Source organism: Styela clava, chromosome 12 (assembly GCF_964204865.1).
Source record: "Styela clava chromosome 12, kaStyClav1.hap1.2, whole genome shotgun sequence".
Lineage (NCBI taxonomy): Eukaryota > Metazoa > Chordata > Ascidiacea > Stolidobranchia > Styelidae > Styela > Styela clava.
The window spans coordinates 18,142,603-18,165,328 of record NC_135261.1 but is presented as its reverse complement, the minus strand read 5'-3'; the positions used below and the strand labels follow the sequence as shown (position 1 = coordinate 18,165,328).

At 34.3% G+C, this 22,726-nt stretch overlaps 1 protein-coding gene across 2 annotated transcripts in view; it reads right to left on the bottom strand.

Moving 5' to 3' along the window:
- Positions 1–2,162: 2,162 nt before the first annotated feature.
- LOC120329337 (insulin-like growth factor 1 receptor) overlaps positions 2,163–22,726 on the bottom strand; it is a 43,763-nt gene continuing 23,199 nt past the window's right edge. The window contains exons 6-30 of one of the 2 annotated variants that reach the window (XM_078118445.1): positions 16,096–16,265; positions 15,812–15,971; positions 15,478–15,582; positions 14,556–14,703; positions 13,796–14,034; positions 13,314–13,461; positions 12,815–12,868; positions 12,306–12,484; positions 11,825–11,995; positions 11,349–11,437; positions 11,100–11,200; positions 10,750–10,836; positions 10,092–10,153; positions 9,697–9,799; positions 9,026–9,230; positions 8,638–8,721; positions 8,021–8,310; positions 7,482–7,629; positions 6,708–6,802; positions 6,434–6,599; positions 5,618–5,840; positions 5,080–5,287; positions 4,805–4,939; positions 4,322–4,627; positions 2,163–4,083 (exon numbers count right to left, since the gene is read on the bottom strand). In XM_078118445.1, coding sequence (XP_077974571.1) covers positions 3,426–4,083; positions 4,322–4,627; positions 4,805–4,939; positions 5,080–5,287; positions 5,618–5,840; positions 6,434–6,599; positions 6,708–6,802; positions 7,482–7,629; positions 8,021–8,310; positions 8,638–8,721; positions 9,026–9,230; positions 9,697–9,799; positions 10,092–10,153; positions 10,750–10,836; positions 11,100–11,200; positions 11,349–11,437; positions 11,825–11,995; positions 12,306–12,484; positions 12,815–12,868; positions 13,314–13,461; positions 13,796–14,034; positions 14,556–14,703; positions 15,478–15,582; positions 15,812–15,971; positions 16,096–16,265 — 4,334 coding nt within the window. In that variant the 3' untranslated portion in view covers positions 2,163–3,425. Of the gene's footprint in view, positions 4,084–4,321; positions 4,628–4,804; positions 4,940–5,079; positions 5,288–5,617; positions 5,841–6,433; positions 6,600–6,707; positions 6,803–7,481; positions 7,630–8,020; positions 8,311–8,637; positions 8,722–9,025; positions 9,231–9,696; positions 9,800–10,091; positions 10,154–10,749; positions 10,837–11,099; positions 11,201–11,348; positions 11,438–11,824; positions 11,996–12,305; positions 12,488–12,814; positions 12,869–13,313; positions 13,462–13,795; positions 14,035–14,555; positions 14,704–15,477; positions 15,583–15,811; positions 15,972–16,095; positions 16,266–22,726 lie in introns of both variants that reach the window. The other variant, XM_039395936.2, reaches the window with a different exon arrangement.

Below are 22,726 nucleotides of genomic sequence, written 5' to 3'. Positions count from 1 at the left end.
ATTCCCAACCGCCGGTCCGCGGACCGCGAAGCTTTTTGCCGGTCCCCGAGAAAATTTCGGTGTTTTGTTGTTTTTATGCCGTTTAAATCGCTTTACCGAGGACGAGGTTGCGTTGGTTTATTACGCAATTTCTCTTCCGCTGTCATATTGCGACATTTTGGCGCCGAGTAATAAATACTTTTCGCTTTTTCGGCCCCGATTCATCTCGAATGCGCTCCGATCTCTTTATACCGAAGACGAGGTTGATTTATTACGCAATTTTTCTTCCGCCGTCATATTGCGACGTCTTTCGCGACATCTTCGCGCCAAGGAATCACACATTTTGCTTTTTCGGCTACGATTCATCAGGAATGCGCTCTATCAAATCTCGCAAGATTCAGAAACCTAAAAATTGGCACGCTTGCTTTTCCTGATTAATATGACCATCCAAAAAAACGTTATGCATATTTCGTGGTTCAAACCAAAAAACAGTCAAGGAAAGTATAAACTCCAGTAAAATATGGCAGGTGGTCACGGGGAGCGCAAAAAAGCATGGGCCGCTGAGATCTTTTTTAGTATCTTGAGCAGACAAAGTAGGATTTTGAGCCTGGTGCCAAATTATCGACGACTTTGTCATTGTAATGTAAATTCATTCTGTTTGAAGCATCGATCAACTGCAGAGGGATTAGTATGATAAACTCAATGAAAAAGCTTGATTCAAATTATGATTCTAATTTACAGTCCTAATTTAAAAAGTATCACTGTCACAATTTTGGATATCTCTTGATAACGAATACCGATCGCTAAGTAATCAAGCAATCAAACTGTTGTCCGTATTTTCAACGAGTTACTTATATTTTTATTACTTATATATAAAAATATTTTCATCACTAGCTTTAATTAAAGCGAAGCAAGGAAATTGGCTGCACGCAGCTGCAGGGCTACGTGTTGCAGAAACTTCCTTGAAGCATCGTTTGCAATCCTATATTGGAAACTAAACAGCAGCAAAATTTTCACTAGAGTTAATTGCGTTTGTACATGATTTGGTATGTACATGTTTTTTAAGTGAGATGTTTTATGTGTGCCTTTCTTACGCCTAATGGGTACCCAGCACTGCATTTCAGTACGCAAATATTTTAGGTCGGCACATTATTTGATAGTTTTTCTTCATGTGAGCTGTTTTTGATTGTGCCTTTTTTGTCTAGATGCATATTGAGTGCCCGACATTGCATTGTATTACGCAAATATATGTTTTTCTTTTATGTTCCGGTCATTTCAATTTTTTGCCGGTCCGCGAGTACATTTAATTTAATTTTACCGGTCCGCCAGGGTAGAAAGGTTGGAAATCACTGCTTTAGATTACTATGGCTACAACATAATAGCAAATGATCCAATAACTAAACTCAATCCAAATGATTGCGTTGAGGAACTAATCCTTTAAATGAAATGTCTGGCTAAATGTATGTCAGTTTGAATATGGCCCAAGTAGGACACTCTATCCTTAATATTTGTTTATTGTTAAGGATACTTTTGTTAAGATTACTGAACTGAACAGGAAACAGGATTAGCGTAATGAAGTTAATCGGGAAATTATCTCGCATCGACAGTATCATTACCTTCGACACTTGAAACCACACTGACCGCTAAAATTAGTGCAAGTATAAAACTTATTATGTATGACCAGTGTTAGAAAGTCCCAACATCGCGGGTCATTCAAGTCTCGAATTGGAGTTAGCCACTGAGTGACGTCTCAATGTCGGGTAATTAATTGGTGACGTCTCGTGTCATTCCATTTAGCTTAGCCGACACAAAATTTTAGAGTTGCTGAAGTTTTTACGTTAGCTGACAAAGTATTAAACTAGTTACTGATCTAAGTACATTTACAAATAGTAACTGATTTCTGAACTATATTTGACGCTCCAGAAGTGTATGTACCAATATGCAGGTAACTAATTTTGTACGCCTATTTTACATCAAGTTGTACAAAGAGACTGAAACCTATGGGCAGGTGGATATTCACTTGGCTAACACAGACAGTCACCGAACTCGTAATAGAACTAAAATAAGGAAAATCGGAATAAAATTGTGGCCTAACCCTAATCTGGTACACGCACTACGGGAGTACCCATTATTTCTCGCCTTTTTGAATTAGCTCACACTAAATAAACAGCAGACGCCCGATGTATCTTTGGTAAGAACGCTTTTATTTGAAAGCATATTGCATTCCATATTTCGAAAAAGAAATAGGAGTATATTTGATAAACAAAATATAATAATAATAATAAAAAACTAATAATAAATAGCAGATAGTCCAAAAAAGTCGCAACAACACTAGTATATTGCAATTTCTTTAATGATATTAAAAAAAAATTACCGAAAAATCGACAAATTTCACTGCATGGCCAGAAACGTAACAAGGATAAAAATAACATAATAAAACTTAGGAACTGAATTTATGACAAAAAAATTTATTCACGCCGTGACAAGACAAATAGCATTTGTAGGGGGATAAATACTTGGACACGCCCCAAACACACCACTCCTTGGATGACTATAAATATAGGCAGCAATAGTTATGACATACATAACGATTGAAACAAAAATTATAAAACATCATTGGACGGAACTTTCAAATGATGATTAAGTCATAAAAACATGATGTCATAGTATATTTTTTGTGTAAATATTTGAAATTTAAAGATCACAAACATTATAAAAAGCGCACCAAAAATGTTTTGCAATATTTTAAATAAAAAAAAATGAACAAAATATAGGAAAAACGATAAAAAAAAAATTAAAGGACGAATTGTCATGGAAACAGGATGACGTAATTTAAATTAAACAATCTCTCGTAACGTCAAAATAACGATGGAACAGTACAAATTATGAGCTGAAATTGCATAAAATGAACATTTTTGCTAAAAATACATTATAATATGACAATGACATATTTTCAAGGATAACGAGAACAATATTTCTGAAAATGCACAGAAAATAGAAATGTACTCACAGTTGCCAAGGGCTCTGCAAATGGGTTTTCATTGAAAAATTACTGCACCACAAAGTTAAATTACTTGTTAGAATTTAGTGGGATGCATAAAGTTTTGTTCAGGTAACTGTTATATAAAACCCGTTTATTCAACTATACTTCATAAGCAATATTTCCAAGCTTCTCCAGCATATTCTTTCATAATGAATTGGAATTGATTGATTCGATGATTACAAATGAAATGATATATGAATTGTCGAGGTAGAGGTCATTTGGCGAAAACAAATGGGTAGTTTTCAATATACCATGTTCAGCGTTTAAAATTTTACTTGGGGTAATGTTCTAGGCAAAATATAGAAAGATTCAAATATTTTTAATGACGTCACACTTCTATGACGTCATTGTACCATCACAAATGGTGCCTGTTTTTCAAAAAAGGCAATATTTCGAATTCAATTCAAGACTGTAACAATGGTCTTTGGAGAGGAGGAAATGGGGGCGGGGCAGTTGGTGGAGGAGGGGGCGGGGCGTTTAAAAGAGGATGGAAATGATTGATCAATGGCTGATTTTCGCTGTATTTTGAATTATGCTGAGGGCTCGACTCCACGTAACTAGATTCGTCGTCTACTCGAGGTTCCCGATGATGATCTTTTCGAGATGATGATCGAATTAAATGATTTGGTCTTCCGGTTTGTGAATTATGTCGCTTTGTGAAACCATTCATATGTGCGTAGGGTGCGTCTGTTGCACTTTTTTTATTGCTATCTAGTTTTTCGTTCGCTGGAATATGACTGCTTTGGCTTGATCCTGGCAAGGCTGATAACATAGCATATGAAATATCCTTTTGAGGTTCGGTATTTGTATTTTTGCTTGTATGATTGTTCATCGATTTGGTGAGACCTTGAGATGGACCTCCATTTTCTGTGACGTCACTTCCGATATCAGCTTCTATACCGGAAGTACTTAAAGAGTAGTATAAATCGTCACCCCGCCGGGTTAAAGTACTTGGAGGGGTCTTTTTAGGATGGGGCGATGGGTTCCGAACCCCTCTAAGATTGAAACTTTCAGACTTACGCAGAATACCGGAACCTCTTCTTGGAATATTGCTTTTCAAACTGTAAATAAATAAATAAAATATATATTTTCGATCCTACAATACCGGTAATTATCCGAATATAGTGAAATGCATTTTTAGATGTTAGGATGTAGAATGCTTTTAGATGTAGCAGATATAAATTTATGAGCAATTTTCGATTTTATGCATTAAAAGTGGGGTCATTCGAGAGCCACGAACCCCACTTTAGAGCCCCTAAAATAATTATATACTTAAAATAAAATACAAAGAAAAATTACCTTGTTGAATGTGCAAGTCCACCAGCCATCCCGTTAGGAGCATAAACATTAAACGCTGAATTTTCAATTTTCTTAAGATGCTCACAATGCGGTAAAAATTCGGATCCAATTTTGGAGGATCCGTTCGAATGTCTGCTTACTGGTGTGTGACATCCACAAGGTGTCTCACTTCTGCTTCGAGACGGGGTTAAATTTGAAGGGGTAACTATCCTGAACGACCCCTCTCTTGTAAATATGGCTTCGCCGTTCAGAAGTGATATTTCTTCATCCGTTAATTCTTTAAATTTGGGCATTTCACTCTTTTTTCTAAAAAAAAAATTTTTTTTATTAGATATGAGTGAGAGGCTGCGGAATCGAAGTCTGCCACAGCATGAGAGTAGAGTGAGATATTTACTCCTCCTCACCACTCCCTCTACATGAGGTGGTCGGAAAATATCAGCAATAAAAAATTGTTAGGACAATTCGAATGAATATGTCACTTACATTCTTTTCTGTTCGTAAAAATACGATTCCTCTTTAAATCTCTCGGTGACGTCATTAGACAGTGACGTCAGGATTTCAGTAAACTTTGGACGCATTTCAGGATTGAATTCCCAACAGTTCAACATGAGATCATATCTGTAAGAAAAATAAACTTCTTTATTCCAATAGAAATAAAAAGAAAATTCTGAATCGCTCTGAGAAAGACCCTAAACATGAGGAGTAAATTTTCTCATAAAAAAAATTTCCATTAAAATGAAAAAATAAAGTAAACTTACAATTTCTTAGGACAAGCTTTCGGTTTTTCCATATATCCACCATCAATTACGTATCTGGTAACTTGGTCATGTTGTAATCCTTGGTACGGCTGTTCAGCCAGAGTAGCAATTTCCCACAAAACCACTCCATAAGACCACACATCTGATTGGGAATCAAAAACACCGTCTCGAAGAGACTCCGGCGCCATCCAACGGATTGGTAAAAGTCCTGAAACAATGTAAAATATTAGTTTTGGAAGGGGTTCGGAGTTGGAGTCGAATTTCAAAATGTCCGGAGTCGGAATTCTATATGTTATTTGGTAATGATAAAAATTAAAATTGTAGAGATTTCCAAAAATCCGGAGTCGGGGAGTCGGATTTTTTTCATCCGGGGTCGGGAATCGGAGTTGAATATAAATATTCCCCGCTTCCATAGAAGAAAAGAATTTCAAGATTGATTTTCGAGAACTTACTCAACAGCATCGTTACTAATCACTATTACAATAAAATTCGACTAAATTTACTGTTATTTTTTCACATCATAATCACACACGCTTACCTCTGCTATCTTTCCTATAATAATCTGTTTCATATACATCTCTGGTCAGACCAAAATCGCCGATTTTCACGACACCTTCAGCGCTAACCAGACAATTCCTTGCAGCGAGGTCTCGATGTACGTATTTAATTTCAGCAAGATAGGCCATTCCGTCGGCAATTTCAGCCGCCATTTCTAATTTTTCGCTCAAAGACGGAGGTGGTGACCAATTCTCTGTGTCGTGCTGTAGTAAAGGAGAAAATTTGCTGTTGTACTCAATTATAGATAAAAAAAAATGCAAAAAATTCGGAAATATTATATATGGAATGCAACACAATCTAATAAAACCGTTTGGGCAATACAACAAACAAAAGATATGTAGTTTACAGTATGATAAAATGACTATATTGTCTCGAATGTCGAGTTCCTTGTTTATTTCCGTAATATTGTTCAATGTCAATGGTGACGTAACAATTGAAATTTTAGCAGCCGCAAAATTTTTAGTTGTGTTTTTAAATTTTAGTATATATCAAATAACTCAAGGGAGCTTTATTTTAGTAAAAGTAATCAAAATTTAGTCTCGACAAAGTTGCGATAAACTGGAATAACATTAGCTGTCAGTACTTTCAAATGAATTAAGATTATTGTGATGAAACTTGTTACCTAAGTGTAAGCACCAACTCACGAAAATACTCTCAAAATAAGCATCAAAAGTTTTGCAATGGTAAAGTATAGGAAACATTTTTCCGGGGTCAAAGGTCGGGAAGTCGCCTAGTAACTAATTATGCAGTGTCTCGTTCGGAATGTAAAAAATATCCCAGATATAAAAACACCTACCTCAACTTCTTCTCTTCTTGACCTCAAATGTGATTTCAAATCTCCTCGTTCCATATATTCCATAATAACCATCGGGTCTTGTGTTTGTGATACAACGCCTAGCAGACGAACGACGTGAGTAGCATTGAATGCTTTCATCAGTTTAGCTTCCTCCAGGAACTCGATTCTAAAACAATAAGTCGCCATTTTTAGTCTTAAATTATATCCAGCACACAATTTAGCTGACTAAAACCGTGAACAATATTCAAACTTAAGAATAATATCTGTAACAAACCTTTTCGGAATAGCTGATTTTTCACGAAGCTTTTTAATTGCAACTTGCGTTCTATCCTCGCCTTTGATAACTTTTTTGGCAAAACCGACAAATACCTTTAGTAGAATACAAATACAGCGTTAGATGGCCATAATTTGATTGAAAAACAAGAGACCAATGTTCAAATATAGGGAAATGAAGGTACTGCCGTAGTATGTGAACCAAGATGGCGGACACCGGAACGGAGTATGTGTGTGTACCAGGTTAGAGTTTTTCAAGATTTTTCTTATTTTAGTTCTAAAACGAGTTCGGGGACTAGCCACATACTACGTTCAGGTGTCCACCATCTTGGTTTACATACTACGGGAGTATCGAAATGAAGCCCATTTCCCGATCGACCACCGTAGCAATCGATAACGGTACCGGTAAGGTTTTTGGACGAGCACAGAATTTTGCCTAACAGATCGGTGAATAACGTAATCACACGAGGCAGCGCAATATACTCAAAAACAGAAAAATTGGGGTCAGCTGGGGTGAAATACCAGGCCTCATAGGATTCAGAATAATGAAATAAAAAATAAATAAATAAAATAAAAATAATAGTCTTTTAAAGTGTTTCTCTATTATGTAAGTACTGAAAATGTTAAAATTTATTATTTTTGAAGAAAAGCGATTTTTTAACAACAACAAGAACAAGATCAACAAAATCTTTACAAAACGACCTGTATGTCTTCTTCGCGTCCGAAAAAATGAAAATAGTACGAATTGCCTGTCGTTAATGAACTATTACTTTACCTTTCCAAAGTTTCCGTGACCGATTAATTTAACCAGTTCAACATCGCTTTCTTTAACTTCATAACCATCGGGAATATAATTAGCAGCTAAGCTTACATATTCAGGATTGGCTGATGAATATATCATAGCGTTACGCGCTTCGGCTTTCCTAGAGTAAAAAAAGATTTAAAACCTTTATAACCTAGCCAAGTATGGATCGCGCATGGGAAAACTAGGGCCCGCGGGCCAAATCCGGCTCGTTGGGTAGTTCAATCTGGCCCACCTGATGCTGCTACAACCTGACTGAAACCAAATTTTGATGTTTTAGCTGAAAAATTGTTCAAGGAATTTGTTGATATTGCGATTGAAATTAATGTTTAGGCACAAGGCTTATTGTTTTCCGCATTTACTTTTGTAACACTGTAAATATTGTTCATAAAATGTAACTTTTTACGTCACACTTACATGACCCTCCAATCCAGTTGGCTAACTTTTTGGCCCCTGGACCAAAAACCTTATCACCCCTGTAGCTACGCCTAATTACAAATTAAAAAACTTACTTTTTCCTTCTGTAGTAGCAAACTGACATCAGCGTAAAAAAGACAATTAGAAACGCAACAACAACAGCCGCAATCCATATGTTTTGTTCGCTTTTTTTCGGTCCAATACCAACAGTATCGATGACTTCAAACTCCAAAAAGTCCGTCCATTCGCCTTTCCCAGCTAACGATGCGGCCATGACACGAGCTCGGTATGTACCAGCTGTAAGACTGTTGGGAATAGCGAATCTTCCTTTATTTAGTATAAATTTGTCTAGCGAGAAACATTCTTCACTGTCGCTGACGAACGTCTGTGTAAATAAAATTTTACCGGTTTAAATTTAAAATTGACTCCGACCACCACATTGGTCGAATATGATATAAAAAAATTGACTTCTGTCACCCCATTGCTCAAATATAGAATTTAAAACTGACTCCGAGAACTACATTATTCAAATATGAAAAGGCAAATTGAATCCGAGCAACACATTGGCTCAAATATGGAATGAAAAATGGACTCCGTGCACTAAATTGCTCAAATATAAGATGGGAAATTGACTCCGAGCTATATGATAGAGTCATTGTATCAGCTTTCCTCTTCTTCATCATTAAAATCCTGCCCCATCCATATTACTCACCTCTTCCGATTTCCTTTGGAATTCAATAGTATAGAACTTGATATAACCGTTTGGATCAGGAGGAGCTTCCCATTGAAACATTTGCTGTTAAATCGAAAGAAATGAAATTTGTTTTATACTTTTTATTTTATTACTTTCTATTCGCAGTAGTTTTACTAGTATCAGTTAGTATTATCATAATAAATTTACGAGTTGCATTGCAAAAAATAGAAACAAGGTTTTTATGCATAGTAAGAGAAAATAAAGATATTTAAAATAAGTAAGGAGAGAAATATGTCGAAAATAACGCTGAAAATACAATTTTGGAAACTCCTCATGTAGTAAAAATAATAAAATCATTGTATTAAACTATATATTAACGCCGTATATGTGTATTTTATATGTGTACCTGTGTATGTTCCTTTGTTTCGTGTTCAACCAACTTGAACGAATTTTTCGGTATGACGTCAGCACTTGCTTTTCTCTGACTTCGTTGTGCGGTGATTGATTCGATGCTACATCCATGTTCGTTTAAAAATCCACCTCCGCCATACATATTCGAAGCATGATTACATGCAAATACTTGTATCTCATATTCAGAAAAATGATGAAGACTGAAAATTCAAATTTTAATCTTTCAGGAAACGTAAAATTTCATTAGACAAGCCACCAGTGTGGCAAAATAAATGAAAAAGTTTTCATAAATTCACGTTACAATTTCAATTTTGTCTCAATAAAGTTCTCAATATATTATAACCGGGTTGCTGTTTTTTACTAATCAGTGTTTATTTACGTTTTTTGTTTACAGATTTCCAGATCGCGATTTGCAATATCCTGGATGAAGTACCCCGAAGATGAAATTGTTCAAGATTTTTCAAGATTTTTCTATCTGCGATGACAATACAGAAACATTTAGTGCTCTAACAACTAGGCAGGCATTCTTGACCAATAATCCAAGATGCCCAGTAAAGGCTATGCAAACAGAACACATATACAATGTTCCTCACTCATGTCGTAAAAATAACTCATGACAGACTTAACAATACAGAATGAGAAAAATAATAATGAATATTCACATACTCATTTAGAGTTATCTTTGTGTCCGATACTGTTTCAAAATTCCAGGTATATTCTATCTCCGCATTGCTCGGGATTGTGGCTGTTGCTTCGGGAATGGTATAAACTGAAATGGATTAATTATGAGAAATTATCGACCGTAAATGCCTGTTGGAAAATCAATCAAAACCGTTACGAAAAGATATATAGAAAAATATAGATATATTAAGTTTCATAATATTAACAAGAATTTTGGTTGATTTTTATGCTGATTAAAAATGCGTGGAATTGAAATTTAATGACAATACAATAATTGACAATATGCAATGTATATATACAAGGCGCCCCAAAAGTAGAATACAGTTAAAACTGTAACCCTACTCATTGCCTTTTTCTGCGCAAATTTTGTTTATACTCACATTCATTATTGCCAGTCTCGTTTGCTGCTGTCGAATTGGTGTCCGAATTCACAACATTTCTCCTAGAATTGAAAATGAGAATTTAAATAATAGGATAACATTTTGAATGACAGCAGACCTAAACACAATTTTTAAAATTCAAAGGTGAAAGCAAATATAAATATACGTTTGTATGCAAAAATAGGAGGCTAAGGTCATTGACTCGACTCGAGTTAGAGTAGTTGATTCAACTTGATACTTGTATGAATTGTGATTCAATTTGACTCACGAGGAGGCTAGAGTTATTGACTCGATTCGAGTTAGAGTAGTTCACTCAACTTGATACTCGTAGGAATCGTGACTCGACTTGACTCACGAGGAGGCTAGGGGAGGGGCTCGAGGAGGCTCATTGACTCGACTCGACTTGGAGTTGACTCAACTTGACACCAGTAGTAGAGTCATTGACCCGACTCGAGTTAGAGTGTTCGACTCGACTTGATACTCGTCTGACTCGTGACTCGACTTGACTCACGACTCAGGATTTAGGAACTCAGAAACAAAATGTTCAATATATATGCTATTGAATTCACCACACAATAAAAATATAACAATACTTTCAATTTACTATTTAAAAAAAATTGAGCTTGATTAAATAATGAAAATAAAATAATGAATCTACCTTTCGCGATACATTGTGTCGTCATAAAACGAACGCTTCTTACGTTCTCCTCCATATATATCGTCATAATCCATATTAATGTATCGTCTGAACAAATAAAAAAATGATATTCTCAAAATATTATTAAAATATTTGAGACCATTTGGTAGACAGAAATTTTTTTTAAACTGCATTCTCTAATACGAATGAACGGGTATATTGAATTAGGTATAGTCAATGACGAACCCAAAAAATTTCAGATCCTTCCACACTACAGCGGTATAGTACCTAGCAGTGACGGTGCAGAGCCTTGTTCAAAGCGAAATGTGTGCAAATACGTCGTATAAAAAACAAATATAAAACAAACTTACACTTGGAAAATACTTTTGAACAAAAAATTTTCAAAATTCAAATTGTTGTTCGCTTCTTCTTCGTGAGATGATAAAGTTTTTTTCGATTCGCATGAGCATTCCTGAATAATAAAAAATAGTATTTTTACAAAAAAAAAATTATTTTCTCAGACAAATATAATTCAAATCCAGAAATACAATTATTTGATAATTTTGATAGAGATATGCCAACCAAAAACGAGCCAAAGTATGAAAACAAAGTGTTACAACCTTTCCAGATGCTGACGATGTTGCTTGAGTTGGCACAACGACAGGTTTGTCGATAGAACTCGAAGTCTTGGTTGGATAACTTGATTTACCTGAAAATAAATTCCGACATTTTACACCTTATTTTTAATAGTAATATAGTATTCGATAAAACCGAGGAATTGCTACACAGGGAACAAGACTCACTTATATCTGCAGTCACACGAATTGTATAACCATAATATGACTATTATAACTTTCTTTTATGATATGTAAGTGACAACTAATGTTTGTGAATAATGTTAACTAATCATAAGATATGCGAGTATTTTCTATTCATATTCTGAGAAGTATTTCACTCTTTCGTTTTAAAATGTCTGCGGGTGAGAAACAACTATTAAGAATCTTTTTCTCAGGTAGAGTTTATATTGTATCGAGTCACGTGACACTAAGTGGTGGGTCCGATTACATCACTGAAACACGAAACATGTTCTACCTACCGGATAAGCACATGTCCACACTTAGAATCAATTCCATGTCTTCCTTCTGCCTTCTCCATCTGACGAAGTAATGGGTTAGGTTTCCATTAGGATATGTGGGAGGTTTCCATTCCACAAATATTGCAGATGTATTCAATGCAGTAGCGATCAAGTCAACTGGCTCGGAGGGTTCTGAAAGTAATTAAGACCGATTAAATTGAATTTGAGTTGCGAATAAGTAAGTAATAAGCTTTTCTCAGTATCGGACAATGAACCAAATGCAATTAAATTTATTGTGACGTCATTGAAAGCACGAAATTTTTCAGAGACAATGAAAAACGTCATATTATAAACGAGAAAAAAAATTGACAGATAAGAGAAAATAAAAAACGTGAGAATGAGATTCATAAGATGGAGAGGACATAAAGAAGCAGTGGCGAAGGTACCGGTAGTCAAAATTCATCTGCGGAAAAGATAATTCAAAAAATGAAAACGAACTTACTACTGGGTTCTGTCATGAAATAAATAATTTCAGATTGAGCTCCTTTTTGTGCCGTTGACGTCATGTACGTTCTTACGTAAAGTGCGTATTGCGTGAAAGGCTTCAGGTTATGCAATACTGCGTCGGTGATATTAAAATGGAAATCCTGGGGATTCACCAACTTGTCTTTTATGAGCCAACTACTGTAAAGTACAATAAGGAATTGTAAAGAAATCGGAACAAAATAATGATTATTATTATGTACGTAATGGATGATAGGACAATCATTTATATGTAACTTCGAGAAGAGAGCGCATTGACCAATTAAAAACATGGCATTAAGTTAATTTGTATGACGTGCACACTGTAGAATGTGGATAATCAAGGTGAATTCGCCATCATAATATCTCTCGCTCAATAGTGATTTGTGTTAATGGTAATTATTAGTCATATGACAGTTTTATTAGTCTTGTTCAGGACCTTGGTAGGAGATAACAATAAATTTAAAACAATTTTCGCAAGATTCTTACCTCGATTTTCCACATGCATATAGACCTTCAAATCTTGTTGCATTTTTGTATTTCCTGAAATTGAAACAGAAAACGAAAAGTATTATCGTTTCTATTATAGAAACAAATTAAATTATTATTTTTTTGTAACACAGTCTAGTTTTATCCTAATAGTGAGCGGTAAGTAAAAAGTCTGAAAGCAAACAGCTTTGTATATAACTAAATATGAAGAATTTTAATATTGAGCGAAAGTATAAACAATTAACTTGATACTATTTAATACAAAGACAATTTACTTTTTACTCATTCGTCAACGGAGTTATAAAAAAAAGTGCCCATTTTTGTTAGCATTTAGGCTATTTTAGGCACACTTGAAACTAAAAAAAATGACGTCATAATAATTCATTCCTGCTACATACTCACTAACGAATACCCCTACTAACAGCCAATGCCATCACATGACTTTTTTTAAATCTAAAATTATTATAAACTAAGTGACTAACAAAATGTATATGCTTACGATTCTCTGTAGAATACTTGATATCCAATTAAAGTACGTGGGTCGCTAATAGCAACCTTCTCCCATTTTACTCTCGCTGTAGCGAAAGCAGCAACTCCCATATAAGGCATGTGTTCAATGTCAATAATGTTGAGTGGAATCATGTCACCTAAAATTAAGGAGAACCATATTTAAAGGAGGATTTCTCAAATACAAATTATGTATCTTATGACACGTGTTGTACGCTTCGCACAAGGGCATTGTAACGTCATACCCATAGATAATAAATTGGACACAGATATTGTTCTTGCGACGCTAAAAGATTGGAATTACTCGCATGGATTACTCTAAAATTCCCGGGCGTACAGAATCCAAAATTGGCATATCTCCGCGGGCTGCGCAATTTGACCATGTGCGACGCATTTGGCCCGCGGGCCATATGTTGCACACCACTGAGTTGAAGTATCATTTCGAAATCTTGATAAAAAGTTTAAAAGGCTCACAAGTCGCTCTATCTCCGTTTGTCGTCTCGCTGATGTCTTTGTCGTCTTCTACTTCGGCTGTCAAGTCACTGACTTTCTCAATTTCTCTCACACATAATCGAGGATTGAAATGAAAGAATGCCTTTCCTCCATCAATCGACAAAGGTTGTGTCACGGTAGAATTCGATTTCGAAGTTGTATTTCTCGTTGGAAATAATTCGCGTAAATTTTGATTGTCCAGAACGTACAAACTGTATGTGCTGAAAAAGTTGAATTTTATATGTCAAAATTTATATCCAGTAACGTATCATGTATGGAACATATATGATGATATTTAATATATACTCTACTGCAAAAGTCGGTTTTACATATTATTTCAATTTATCTACCATTACTAAGTTCTCCATTTTTTTTTATTTGATTTAATATAGTTTTCAATTATATTAGTTTTTCGTCTATTTCGAAATCTGTTTTCAGCAATGAAACAACGAAATTCTCCAATTAGAATTGAATTTTTGAGATCCGATTCAAATTCACTTATTTAGCATTGCGTGTGCATTTGAATTGGTATTTCATGTTACCGTCTATACGTATGCGTTGCAATATAGATTAAAGTTATCTTGAATTCGACAAAGCTTGAAAGTAACACTAAAGCCTTTATATGTTAGAAAACGTATCTTGTATTATTAGCATTTTCTGCGAGTACAATTCCTCATTCTTGAGTGAGTGTGAGTAAATAATTTCAGAGTACGTCTACAAAACTCAAATTAAAATCACATACTCATCCTTCAATGCATGAGAAGCTCCCGTGATTCTTTTGAGGTTTCGAAAAAAATCCAAAGAAACAAGAATTTCGGTTTTCTGGATGACGAGTGATCCAACTTCTTCTATACCGAGAAGTACTTCTTCCAGTAACTTCAGAAGATCGTCTGGAAAAAAAAATAAGTGATGAAAGTTTTGGTTGTTGTACAAGAATAGTCGCCATTTCCCCCCCAACGAAATTTCCATACTGAAAGTTCATAAAACATTTAAAATATAGAAATTTTTCAGCTGTCTTTCTGATAAATCTGACTTGTAATTATTCTAAGTTTCCTATCCTTTTCTGCTTATATCTCTGTCATGAAAATAAACATAAGTTCCTATTGATTAAGTCATAGACTTTAATCAGCACTCATTAACTCTTATATCAAGCAAATGCAATCCCGGTGCGTTCAGTTTATACATTCATTTTAAATGGGTCCTTATTCATTCTTAACATATAATTACTACATATGCAATGTTGCATATAAAAATTCTTAGAATTCCGTACGAATTCAAAAGTTTAATCGCAATGCCGATTGTATAACATTTTTGTATACATTTGCTGAATTGGTATTCACTAAATAACGAAATTAACACGAGCCACTGGCAATGACTTCAAGTGAAAATAAATAATCAGCCAAGTAAGCGAATTCGCATTGTGGATTCATAATAACAAATATTATCTTATCAGATTGAACTGCATTTGACAATTTAAAAGCCTTTACCCAGAGTTCACATAACACTCGCTAATGATTAATTAAAAATTGAACAACATCATTTAGAAACAGAGATTTTATGCGTAGTAATGGGAGAATAAAGAGTTACAAAATAATAAAAAAGCGAAGAATGCATTAAAAAGGTTAGTAATAACTTATAATATTTAAATTGAAGTATTCACATACCTCCACCGACAATCTTGAGTTCCAAACGACCAGGAATTTTGGTGCATCCGTATATACTTTTTATCGATGTCAAATCGGTTAAACTGTATTCTGGATCTTTACAATCTGAATGTAATGGATGTAATTAGAAATACAGTAATCCCATATAGAGCATGGTACAAGGTAGCCCAGAAGCCAAAACCTGGTCATATGGAACATATTCTAGAGCGGTGGTTCTCAAACTTTTTGAGCTAAACTAATCCTAAAACGGCAATATATAAATCTCTGAGTATTAGTGAATTCCTCAAAAATAACTATAAATGATAATATATATATAAAACAAAATTCTTCTTACTGTGTCCGCAGTGTTTTCCACAAAATTTGCAATAATATCCCTGAATTTCATCACCAACTTCTATATGGTCCGGAGGACATTGATAAATGCATTTGCCTTCATGTGGCACCCAAGTCATGTCAAGGCACCATTCCCGCGTCACACATCTCCAATTGTTTTCCTTTATAAAAAAAAAATAGGTATTTATTTAAGGTGCAACGTCGCTTATTTGATGACGTTATCATTGACGTCTTAATTCACTAAATAATTATATAAATTAATATATTTAATAAAAACGTATTTACCAAAAATGTGTTTGGTGGGCAATCCGGTACACACACGCCATTGTGGGACTTGTGGAGACAGGCAAGGCACGACGATGCGTTATTTGGAGACAGACATCCCGCTAGGCATTGTTCGTGGCATATACACTTCCCATTCATGCAGGCATTAGGACAATCCGCAGGACAAAATGCTGTAAAAGTCGTTTTTGAAATCATTACTGCGAAATTCCAGTAAAACACTTTTAATAAAATATATATATTTTGAATATAGCCCATTAAGACAATGTATTATGCGATAATATGCTCGAGTATATATTAAATACAATGTTTCAGCGACACTTCAAAATCTTGAAAAGCCCTACACACTGTATTATAATCCAATTATCCTATAAATCCGTTATCGTATTTACGCATCATCGAATTATACTGCCTCTTCTGTGGTTATTAAGGGTCTCAAAGCAGATATATTTATACAATGCAAGACTATATATTATGTATGATTGATTTTCCATATTGTTGCATTACTCAAAATGCTATTTTTCTACAATAGACTGTTTTAATAACTGTTGGTGGCATATTAATCAATAAAGCATTATTTACGATTCGTGTTTTCGATCATTACATGTAAATTGAAAAACGTACTTCGCCCACGCATGTGCGAATGATATATCGCACTCAGGAGGCGAGTCCCATTTATGATCGACGTTCAGAGATCAATCTTCTTTCGAAAATAACTCATTTTGGGGGATGTCTTTTATTTTATTTATCAAAAACAAAATTATAAAATAGAGAACTACGAGATTCTCAAATATACAAAATATGAAAACCGATATCCATTTACTTATAAATAACACGTTTTTATTTAAAATTTCGCGCTATCGACTAGGTCCTATTTTAAGAGGAGAGCTCAGTTCAAGTGGAGGGCTTATATTGAAATCATTTCGGAATTCAGGCTCGGTCTTATTTTCGGAGAAACACGGTTGTACCAGCATAATATGTAAATTTAATCGCTCATCCCTGAGCTATTCAATGGCTGGATGACGTTGGTTAATAAGAATACTAGCAAGGAAATTGTATTTTCCGAAAACGATATCTTCATATTGAGAACGTCGAAACCATTCAAAACAGACTCACGAAACCCGCTATATTCCGAACAAGTTTAATTATCAATCGTTTACAATTGTGGGGTATGAATTTGACAAACAATATTCTAGAATGCAAATCTCATTGTATTTTTCTTTATTCCACTCAATAACGAAGAAGGTACTTTATCATTTGAAAAACATCGTTTGTACCGGTACTTGTTTACTACGTTAGATGGAACGTTCTATGTACACACCGCGCTGTATATACATCATAGGCCAGAGATAAAGTTTGCTTTACAGCTTGTAGTTTCCAATGGCCAACCTTGATGTATGTTCATTACAGTGATACGATTTGAAAAAAACCTTTACAACGAATTACGAACAAGGCGATCATATAATATTGCTCCATATACCCTGGTTTATACATGTAGCATGGCCGGCCTAGTATAAATGTGTGTGCTTGGAAATCGCAGTCCTTTTTGTTTGCGTAGTTTACGCTCCTCAAATTGAGTCATTCATAAATTCTTTTACGATGACGAATGTAGTAATATATTTCCCGCCATGTCAGGCAAAATATTACTACGAAAGTAGGCACGGCTTCATATTTGTTATTGGGTCCACGTGGGTGTAAGGCAAACAAAAGGGGTGGGCACGGGAGTTTCTGAGATAAGAGATAGAATTGCCTAACAAACAACTTTTTTTAGAAAAACAAAATTTTCCATGCTTTTTAATATTTATAGTATTTCTTATAGTAGATTTCCCGCAATAAGGGAGAATTACATTGGTAGGAAATTCCCCGAAAGTCAGGTTCTTCTAAAATATTAATGCTGCGATACATCTATTTTTGCTCAGTTGAACTGTCAACTGAAAACGCCCATTTCTTTGAAATGATCATATTATAGATAGTTTTCATATTTATGAAATTTTTGCCTTTCATTACGATATATTTTCCGGGTTAAATAATAAATTATTCAAAATTATGTTATTGGAATGCATAAATATATGTTAAACATTCTAAAATGCATAACCCAGCGAAGCCATAAATATTGGACTTTTCGTACCATGGATAATAGGACCTGCAATAAACATATGCTCTTTATGGAAGCTGTCCATTTACATCATAAATATCATAAAAGATCATTACAGAAGTATTTTTCTTTTTTTTTTGTATTCATATCATCTCGTACAGACGTAATATCAGAACAACAATCCTTTTATCTAAGTTACAGCGTAGCATTTTGCTAGATTTGTAACATTGTTCGTATAAATTTGACCAAAATAAGCCACTTTTCCAGTAATTGATTACAGGTACAAGCAGGCTTAAAGTAAACACTAATCCAAACAGTTTCGTTTGCAGGTTTTCACAAGCATTTTAAATTTTGTTTTTGTGACATTTTTTCCGGATTTACTTGACAAATGTAACCGGAAACGTAAAGTACTTTCGAAGGATAAAAAAAAACAAGATTTTCTTGGAAATATTTTCTTCACATTTTTTTGTGATATTTGAATTCAAATAAATAAACATAACATAAAATAGTTATTTTTAAGGTAAAAAAGAATAAAAATGTTTAAATTCAACTCGAATACAAGCGTAATTAAGGCCCAATGTCTACGTGTGTTCAAAATACAAAAAAATGGTTTGATATAGGTATAAACAAGGGATGGGCAGACTACGTCCCGTGTACCGCCAAAGCATTTTGTGTGGTACCTCGCTCTTGGAGAAAGCTGTAAAAAATTTTCATACTTACATACAAAATTTAGCTTCAAACTTTATTCAAAATATCTAAACTATCTATTTTTTTACTTTTTCATCTAATATATTTATTTAAAATCCCTAATTTGGGATATTTTACATATTAAATTCTAACTGAAGGAGATGTTAACTTTTGAAAAAATTACGTACTTTTCACAAAAAAATAAACACTTTTGCCCACCCGGGGTGTGTTAGACGCTACACCTATTAATAATATTCATTCAATGAGTGTTCTTACCTATTGCAAAAGTACAATACAGGTATTTCACATGTATGTGGAATGCTTTGCATAATAGTGTCGGATTTTAAAAATGGTTTTTGGTTGTAAAAATGTCATTTGTTTCAGTATTGAAAACACGTATTTACAAAAATCTGGACCAGGCAAAATGATCCCCTTTCTCTCAGCCTACAACAGATTCTTTCGCGTTCTGTTTGATGGAGACGGGAAAGAATGAATATATACAGATAAAAGTAAATACAATTTAAATAATGTTTTCAGTGATACGATTATATAGTCTAAGTTTTATTCTAATTATTCCATCGTTAATCGAAAAATGTTATACCATAATGTCTTGAAATATTAAATTGGCTGAATAATGGCGGCGCTGTTTGGGCGTTAGACTGTGTTGGTACGCATCTCGAGTTCTGTCAGATATCAGGGTTCATCGCCCTATTCGAAGCAAAAAGCACGAATAAATGTCGTATAAAAAAATCGCGAAAAATTTAAGAAATAATAAAATATTAACAGAATGAGTAAATTTTTTAAAAACGAAAAAAAATTAAACAAAGGACCTCCTATTATGCTTTTCTTGGAACAGGTTTAAGTACATCAATTTGAAGTTGTTCTCTTCAATTTTACAAGCGTGTACTTTTGGTGTCGGATGTATTCTACGAAACCCAATCCACTGAAACCCATTTTTGTGTTTTTGTACAGATTTTTCTTGCGAAATCGAAAAAAAACAAGTTAATACCGTAAATCTTACCATCTCTAATTACGTTAGGAATTTGTAGAGCAATCAGTCGAAATGACGTTTTGAGATAATATATGTTTAAAATAAATAATACTTGGCCGAGCGTGTCCCATTCGTAATATACACGTGGATTATATGTGGCCGTGGAAATGAACACAACAAACTAAAAAGATGTTAAAAAGTAAATCGGCAACAAAAACAATTGTTAAAAAAGTCAAAAACTGTAAATTAGGCAATATTTTCTTGTATGTAATCTGTTATAACTAATTCTAACAAAAAAGAGAAATACTACAAAATATAACTGATAAATTTAGTTTGTTTTAAACAAAAAACTGCAGACTACCACAATCTTAAGACAATGAGTTAATACCATACTTTACAAAAAAATGTCAATTATAATTACATATTAAGAGTTTCGACTGATTGTACTCATTTTCGTTTGGCTTTTTCTCCTTAAATCGTCTTTTCGATTCTTTTTCAAGAAAAATTTGTGGAGCTTATCCGGTGTGGTATTGGGAACATGTACATCGTCTACAAATGCGAAAAGCCCAAAAAAACAAACTCTCTTTTACTTTGCATGTTCATTTAAAATATAAAATAGGTGTGATGGAGGCTTGTTCACCGCCCCATTCTTTTTTGGTCTCAAATTTACTTTCAAAAAGCTATGATAATAAAACCTTATTCGAAGTAGAATTTCAGAAGCTTTCCAAGACAAGTCTTTTTAACTTCGTTATGTATGACGTCATAAAGACGTTGTTAAATAGCGACCCCTGTTTTAATAAGCACCTATGACAGGGGATAGCCACCTTTTTTCGGCTCGCGTGCCAAAATCGACTAAATTTAAAGACAAAATTCTTCCGCGTGCCGACCAAAATTGAAAACAATGCTTAGCTACTTTCAAAGCAAAAATACACAATAATAAACCTTTTAAAAATGTACAGACAGATTCAATATCCTGGAAAATATCAGTTCAACAAATAGATTTTATTAATTTTCTTATTCTATATCAGTGAGACTTCTGCTGCATTACCGCTGATAGAGATTTTACATTTGGTATATTTTGTAACTTTCAAAGAAATACACGAACTACTGATTTCATCTCTCAGGCTTCTCCTGTTACGAGACTCAATAAAGTCCATAACTGAGAACAGAGATTCACAAGCATATTTAGATGAAAACATGGAGAGTAATGCAGTTGCAAAGTTTTTAAGACACTAAAAATTCTCGGGAATGGAATCTTTTGCACTTCTCCCTCGTATACCCTTCCCTAATCGCTTACATTTCTTTTGCAATCAATTTATAACAGTAAGTTAGCAAGTAACTCTAACCAACATGAGCTGTACAACTTCATAAATAAATCAGAAATGAAGAAAAAGGGTGGCACAAACGAACTATATCACGTAACAATGTAGTCAAATGAATCTGCGTTCTTCTCGACAAAATTCGTCGAAATCTCACTCAGTTGTTACGTCATAATATATTTCTTTGTAGCCATATGTCATGAAAAGACAAAAATAGTTTAATTCAAACGAATAACTGATTGTTAACGAACGATAATGAATAAACGAACACCGAGTTTCATCAGATAATTCAGAGTCTAAAAACTTTTTTTCTGAACGGGAATGATCCCGTTTTTGAAGCTTCGCTCGCGAATGCCGAAAAATTTGGCACGCGTGCCAGGGGTTGCCCACCCCTGACCCAGGACCTAGCAATATCCTACCATAAGCCCAAAGTAATAAATGGAAATTTTTTTTAGTCCCACCCCACAATTTTGAGAAGATAAAATTGACAACAATATTGCATTATTAAGAATCGACGTATTGGCAAAGTATTGGCATCGCATCGCATACAAATACCAAAGTATTGGCATCGCAGGAGGAACATTTCGGGTTCAAATCCCAAGCCCAAGGGGTTAACAAATTGAGTAGGCAAGGCCAAACCGGAAAGATTCCGGTTGCTGTCAAATAATTCTAGCTCCTTACACATCGTTAGACACATTTACTACTTGTAGTCCGAATAAGTGTGGTATAAAAAATTGCTAATTCAATAAATTCAACTCTCCATGGCCAACAAATGAACCCTACACTAGAAGCCAACACAATCCAATTTATTCCCAAATATTCACAATATTTTTAATTCAACAAATTTACAAATTTTAATTTCCAAAAATCTTCAAAAAGAATTGGAATTTCTGACAAATTGAGTTCTGAAAAAAGTTACAGAAAAAGCCCTGTTTGTCACGTAGCCAATGTCCGAGTATTGTAGAATCAGTGGCAATTATACAGGATACAACGTCTAATTAGTAATTACCTCCCGGGTGGTTGGTAAAACTCATTTAAGTAATGGACATTAAAAGAGTTTCGACCTATGATTCTTCTAAAATGTGATAAAGCAACAAAATTATTTAAATAAAATTTAATTGTTTTCTCGATCAAAAAGTTTCAAAATTGCAAATTTTTTTTTTGTGCGAATTTACAAAATATTTTCTTCTGGTGCTTTCCGTGCGATAAGAGGAGGGTCGCCAGTCATATTAATAAGCCGTCTTATCGGCATTCTACTCATCATGATTATTATTAAATTCCTATTTTAGAATGTAGAGCAGTGTTTGTGCCGTTGCACACTAGTGTGCCGCGAGAGATTCTCAGGTGTTCCGCGGATAAAGCCAGCAAGATTTCTTCATAATTATTAAAAAAAGATTCATAGAAGTTGTAAATTGCTTGTGAAATAGTTATGGAAATACAATCACTACTTTCCCCATTTTGATAGAGAAAGATTCCATGTTTTCGCAAGATAAGCTGCTGTAAGACACACGATCCTAATAAAATTTCAATAATAGAGATAAA